The 7,112-nt window shown below is 39.3% G+C and overlaps 1 protein-coding gene across 5 annotated transcripts in view; it reads left to right on the top strand.

The window, feature by feature from the left end:
* The window catches only part of Moe (moesin), a 28,936-nt gene extending 22,291 nt beyond the window's left edge, over positions 1 to 6,645 (top strand). For 4 of the 5 annotated variants that reach the window (XM_017155699.3, XM_017155698.3, XM_017155696.3 and 1 more), the window contains 5 exons: positions 2,233 to 2,412; positions 3,164 to 3,930; positions 4,463 to 4,859; positions 4,937 to 5,149; positions 5,568 to 6,645. In XM_017155699.3, the coding sequence (XP_017011188.1) occupies positions 2,233 to 2,412; positions 3,164 to 3,930; positions 4,463 to 4,859; positions 4,937 to 5,149; positions 5,568 to 5,732 (1,722 nt within the window). In that variant the 3' untranslated portion in view covers positions 5,733 to 6,645. The remainder of the gene's footprint in view (positions 1 to 2,232; positions 2,413 to 3,163; positions 3,931 to 4,462; positions 4,860 to 4,936; positions 5,150 to 5,567) is intronic. The other variant, XM_017155700.3, reaches the window with a different exon arrangement.
* Positions 6,646 to 7,112: the final 467 nt, after the last annotated feature.

A 7,112-nucleotide genomic window follows, 5' to 3' on the forward strand; every position in this document is an offset into this window, starting at 1 on the left:
CGTATTTTCCTTTGCCGCCTTCTGCTTTCCTCTTTTGGGGGCTTAAAAACGTGCCGTGACTTTTCCATTTTCCTCAGTTGCCGCTGGACAACAGAATCGCATTGAACATCGTCGTCGTGTTTGGCTCGCTGAATTTCCGCCGTGCAGAGTTTTCTTGTAGATTTTCCCAGCCGGAGATTAGCATAGAAAAGCGTAATAATTCAAAAGCTACTGCGCAACCCCTTTTCGGTGCCCAAAATGGTCGTCGTCTCCGACAGCCGCGTCCGTTTGCCGCGTTACGGCGGAGTCAGCGTGAAGCGGAAAACGGTACTCAAAACTATCAGTAATTTCCCGCTTTTCCCCTGGAAAATCTCCTATTTTTGCTGCTGCACTTTTGTGGTTTCAAGTCGAAAATAATAGTTTTTGAAAAACTGGTTATGCTTCAACTTCCGTTACTGTTTTGTGTCTTTTTAACTTGGCTGGTTGTATTTGCCTTTTTTTTCGGTGGAAAAGGGGAACAGAAACCGCGCTTGCATTAACCCAAAAACGTTAATTGGATTGAAATGAAAAACGTTTTCAATTTCCTAGCATTGTGTCACGTTTGATTTGCATTCAGCGGCCGAAAGCGAAAACAAAACAATGAGCTCAAACTGAAAACTAAAACCAAAAAACGAAATAAAGTGATGAAATTTGCGTCAGGCAACTCAAAATCTAAGATTGGGCTATAGTTTTTTTCCCATGACCTGGAGAACAAAATAAATAACCGAATTTTTAACCGAGAAAACAAAACAAAAAAAATATATAAAATATAAAAAAAAAGATACTAGTAAACCAAGACAAGTTTTTTACTTAAATGTTTTAAGTAAAAAAAAACAAAATTTAATTAAAAAAAAGTGGTTGCCTTACTTATTAAATTTTCTTTGTATAAAAATATTATTATTATATTAAAAATTTGTTAAAAACTACAGACCAAAACTGGTATACAAAATTTGAATTTCAACATTTAATGGAACATTTTATAAAACTTAAAAAACTCGAAAAACTAATTTTTAAAAATTAAAGTTTATTTTAATATATTATGTTCATAAAATATTTTTCACATCTTTAATTTTCTTTTAAGATTTAAGTTGCAAAATTTTTGTTCAATAAAGTCTAAATCTAAAATATTATTCTTATAAAAAGCTCTATTAACCTCTACTTTGACCTGTGATCGCATTTTCAATTTTGCGATTGCGTAACGAGAGATTGCAGTTAGTACAGTTGACATTGTTTTTAACTGCTGTTGGGTGGCGCTGTGGGTGGCGTTTCCCTCGACTTTCCACCTTTTCATAACAGAACTGGGAAGTTGGTCAAGTGACACGCGCACTGGATAGATAGATAGCTCTATCTTGTATAACAACTACTGACCACTGGCCATCCGGTCCGTTTTTCCCCCTTTTCATTTCCACTATCTAGATAGATAGATGGTCATTTCCAGCTTGTTGCTATTGTCATGCCTGATTGATTTTTGCTGTTGCTGCTTGCTGTTTTCCGAGCGTGATTTTTCACCACGGTCCGCTTTCATTTTCTGTCTTTCTCCTCTGCTCTCCATTTTCCTCCCATTTCACCCATTCGAAAGCTCGACTTATGCAAGCCAAGTCGTGGCAATCGAATCGAATCCAATCCTCCAAAGCGAAATGAGAGCTCTTGGCACGTGTCCTCCTCACATGTCAAATCCCGTTAATCCATCGACCCCTAAACAAAAAAAAAAAATAGAAGGAGGGGGCTTTCCCCCTGCTCATCAGTATTTTTACTTTGCATACGAACGTTGTTTGTTTGCCCAGCCGAATGAATGTATTCCACTCCACGATCTAGTTAGTTTTCCAAGTCATGGATGGCCTTTTTAAATTTCCTACATGAGCCGGCTATTAATTTACCTCGCCCAATGAAAACTAGCTCAAAAGGTATATAAATGATATATATATTTGGGATTTCTGGTATAGGAAGCGGATATTATTTATTTAGATCGAAAAGTTGTATAATAGATATATATTGCATCTTTTTTGTATAGGAAATGGTTAAGAGGTATTTTTTTTATTTTTGATACCTAATACTCTATTTTATAGATTTAATTTAGATCGAAAAGGTATATAATATTTATATATTGAGTATTTCTGGTATAGAAAAAAGGTTATAATATTCAGCAGATTACTCTATATATATTATTTAAATTATTTTAAAAATAATACTAATTTATCTTTGTTTTTTTTCCAGCTAAATGTGCGCGTCACGACAATGGACGCGGAACTGGAGTTCGCCATCCAGTCGACGACGACGGGCAAACAATTGTTTGACCAAGTGGTGAAGACGATCGGCCTGCGGGAGGTTTGGTTCTTTGGACTCCAGTACACCGACTCAAAGGGCGACTCCACATGGATCAAGCTGTACAAAAAGGTAAGTTTGAGGTGGGATAATGCGATTCAAAAAGAGAATTTAGAAACTACTGTATTATTTAAATCTAAAAATGTATAAACTATTTATTAAGATGCATGAACAGAGTATTTATTGATTATATTATGATACCTATATGTGTGTGGAATGCAATATATAGCCCGAATCGCCGGCCATAAAGACCATAAAATATTTAAAGCGTGTGAAGAAGTATGTGGACAAAAGGACAGCCGACAGCAATGGAGTGAATCAGGCGGAGACGAGCGAGGAGGACGATGATGCCGATGATATGGTGGGAACAGAAGATATAGATCCCATAGGCCCAAGCAAACTCCCTAGCTAGATCAAGAAACTAGAAATAGTGCCAGCAATTTTCCTGTAAACTATGTGCTTACCTTGTGTTTTTCTCCTCGCCTAGCTTAAGTTTAATTAGTGAGTTGAAGAGACTTAATCCACTAATAAATGACATCTCTGTGTATAATTTAATGCTGCACCACAACAAACAGACTGGATCAATGCCGTTTTCGACATGGGTAACACTCAGACAAGTGCACTTTTTATATTATTAATTTCTATATTATTATTTCTATATTATTATTAAATCAGGAACAAAAAGTTGTTTAATTTACTGTACGAAATAAATTATATTAAATAAAAAAGCTGAAAAAATACATATTATTTCCTCATTTTCAGTTTAAATGTATTTTTAAATTATTATTTTTCTTATTTTAATGCAAATTTTTCCCTTAAACAGGTGATGAACCAGGACGTGAAGAAGGAGAACCCCTTGCAGTTCAGATTCCGTGCCAAATTCTATCCCGAGGACGTCGCCGAGGAGCTGATCCAGGACATTACCCTGCGCCTGTTCTACCTGCAGGTGAAGAACGCCATACTGACCGACGAGATCTACTGTCCGCCGGAGACATCCGTGCTGCTCGCCTCGTATGCCGTCCAGGCGCGTCACGGCGACCACAACAAGACCACCCACACAGCCGGCTTTCTGGCCAACGATCGCCTGCTGCCGCAGCGCGTCATCGACCAGCACAAGATGTCCAAGGACGAGTGGGAGCAGTCGATCATGACCTGGTGGCAGGAGCACCGCAGCATGCTGCGCGAGGACGCCATGATGGAGTATCTGAAGATCGCCCAGGATCTGGAGATGTACGGCGTCAATTACTTTGAGATCCGCAACAAGAAGGGCACGGATCTCTGGCTGGGCGTCGATGCGTTGGGCCTGAACATTTACGAGCAGGACGACAGGCTGACGCCGAAGATCGGATTCCCGTGGTCGGAGATCCGCAACATTTCGTTCTCCGAGAAGAAATTCATCATCAAGCCGATCGACAAGAAGGCGCCGGACTTTATGTTCTTTGCGCCGCGCGTCCGCATCAACAAGCGCATCCTGGCCCTCTGCATGGGCAACCACGAGCTGTACATGCGTCGCCGCAAGCCGGACACCATCGATGTGCAGCAGATGAAGGCGCAGGCGCGCGAGGAGAAGAACGCCAAGCAGCAGGAGCGGTCAGTTTGTGAAGATTTGAAATGGAGAGGGAGCATGCTTTAATTAGAGCCCTGCATGAATGGATTCAATGAATTATTTTGAATTTTTGGTTTTATATAAATGAATTAATTAGAATTTTCAGTTTAATAGAGTTGAATGAATTTGAATTTTGAGTTAAATAGAATTGAATGAATGAATGGCATGAATTCCGAAATAATTCAAACGACAATTTCTTTTGAAGAAGAAAGGCCCATAATTTTGTGATTAACTCTGAATGAATTTTATTTACTCAGCACTTAGCATTGATTTGTTAAAAGTTTTCCACTTTTTGTTCTCAAAAGAAAGCACAAAAAAATCATAAAAATTATTCATTCATTCAATTCAAAATGAATTAGAAAAACATTCAATTTATTGCACATAGAATTGAATTAAACAAATGATAAAACCAAAAATTGAATGATTCACGCAGGGCTCTAGCTCTAATCTATAAACACTCCTTTTTTTCTATTCAACAATACAATTAAACAATTCCTTTTTTGCCTCCTTCTTCAGTGAGAAGCTGCAGCTGGCGCTGGCCGCACGCGAACGGGCTGAGAAGAAGCAGCAGGAGTACGAGGATCGGCTGAAGCAGATGCAGGAGGATATGGAGCGTTCGCAGCGCGACCTGCTCGAGGCCCAGGACATGATTCGCCGGCTGGAGGAGCAGCTGAAGCAGCTGCAGGCGGCCAAGGATGAGCTCGAGCTGCGCCAGAAGGAGCTGCAGGCGATGCTGCAGCGCCTCGAGGAGGCCAAGAACATGGAGGCCGTCGAGAAGCTCAAGCTCGAGGAGGAGATCATGGCCAAGCAGATGGAGGTGCAGCGCATCCAGGACGAGGTCAATGCCAAGGACGAGGAGACCAAGCGCCTGCAGGACGAGGTGGAGGACGCCCGACGCAAGCAGGTCATTGCGGTATAATTTTGAACCTTATGTGTAGTTTCCCTTTGAAGAGAACTTAATCTAATCTTGCCCCTTTTTAATATATGCAGGCCGAGGCCGCCGCCGCTCTGCTGGCCGCGTCGACAACGCCGCAGCACCACCACGTGGCCGAGGATGAGAACGAGAACGAGGAGGAGCTGACGAACGGCGACGCCGGCGGCGATGTGTCGCGCGACTTGGACACCGACGAGCATATCAAGGACCCCATCGAGGACAGACGCACGCTGGCCGAGCGCAACGAGCGCTTGCACGATCAGCTCAAGGTGGGTTGAGATTAGAGTTGTGGAAAAGAAATAATCAATAGAATGATTTACACATTTTTAAAGTCCAAATGGAACAATTAATATTAATTATTAATATTAATTATGAAACTATGTAATGATATACCTAAAAAGACATGTTTCCTATCAAAGAGGTTTATAAACAGCATAAAAGTTTCACAAATTCTGAATAAATCACTTGATCCTTTCAATAGATCAATTGGTTATTATTTTTAATTATGAAACTATGTAATGATGTACCTAAAAAGACAAGTTTCCTATCAAAGAGGTTTACAAACAGCATAAAAGTTTCACAAATTCTGAATAAATCACTTGACCACTCCAATAGATCAACTATTATGTTCGCTATAAATTTCCTAAACATGAAATCTCGTATTAATATCAATTTGTTTACTTCCAGGCTCTGAAACAGGATCTGGCGCAGTCTCGCGACGAGACGAAAGAGACGGCAAACGACAAGATCCATCGCGAGAACGTTCGCCAGGGACGTGACAAGTACAAGACGCTCCGCGAGATCCGCAAGGGCAACACAAAGCGTCGCGTCGATCAGTTCGAGAACATGTAAAGCTATAGAGCCACCAGACCAGGCCAGATCGATTGAGAGCGAGCGAGAGGGAGGGAGCCGAGTCTCCAGAAAGAAAAAGAGAAAGATATATAACTACATAAAAAGAAGAGAAGATAATAATAACGATGATGATATGATGAAGAAGAAGCAACAAATAATTCCGGTCGCTGGCAAAGCCTATTGCTACTATCCCCCCAGCGACGTCCCTTTTCCACCCACAAGAACTTCCTGCCTCCTAAAGTGAATTGAAGAGATCCACAAGTTTCATGGATATATATTTTGTTTGACCGCCGTTTTGTCTGGGAGCTTGTATAGAGGAAGAATCAAGAAAAAGAAGTAATCGAGAAACAATTTCAGCCAGACACACCAACACACACACACACACATCAATATAAATATAAATATAAAGTGTTTAACCGACAAATACGGCCAGAACCAGATCTATAAGGACAATCAGAGAAAGAAACGATCAAGCTATCGGAAAAAAAAGATATACAAAAACAATAGAAAGAATACATTTCTCCTTTTCCCAATGGATTCATAGAGAAAACGGAACGAATAGTAATAGATATGGAAAAACATCAACAACAAAAACAGCTACTACAACAAAACAAACAACTATTTGCATTTTCCCCCGTTATAATTATTATTTTTATTATTATATAATTACTATTTTTTTTTAAATTTGTATAATTAAATAAGAACTTGATTAATTGTTTCTTAAATTAACTTGAGAGAGAGCAACAAACAAAAAGAGAAAAAATATATTATATAAAATATTTTTCTTTAATCTATTTTTGTTTTGAAAGAAAAAAGATTCTTAAAAAATGAGAAAACAAACAACAAAAACTATTGTGAAAAAACCAAACAAAAAGTTTTTAAATTAAACAATAAAAATGTAAAACAACAAAAACCTCTGTGTGCGGATCAAAGAGTTTTTTTCCATTCTAAAAAACCAGTTTTTCAGCCGATATGGCCCAAAATAAATTCAAAGTACGGAATGTCCTACCTCGTTGAGCTCGTAGTTATATCGAGGGATGGGGATCGTTAGCGTAGGTTGTTAGCTGCTCAAAACAGTCAGTCTTTTAGCTGTCGGCCTTGATTTGACCAAGGTTACGATGGAAAATCCTCAAAAAATGCTACTTTCGTCTAAAAATCCAAATCCATATTTTGTACCCCAAAACATCACAATTTCGGCTGTAACAATGGAAATAATGGTCCAAATATGGAATGTCATACCTCGTTGAACTCGTAATAAAATTCCCTATCGATTGGCATTTCAACCTGGAAATTTTTAATTTTTGCCATTTTTCGGAAAAAATGTTGATGGTACCCCTTACCAAAAAGGCGAAAATTGGATCGAAAATTAATTTTCTCAAA

The sequence above is a fragment of the Drosophila takahashii genome, chromosome X, assembly GCF_030179915.1.
Source record: "Drosophila takahashii strain IR98-3 E-12201 chromosome X, DtakHiC1v2, whole genome shotgun sequence".
Lineage (NCBI taxonomy): Eukaryota > Metazoa > Arthropoda > Insecta > Diptera > Drosophilidae > Drosophila > Drosophila takahashii.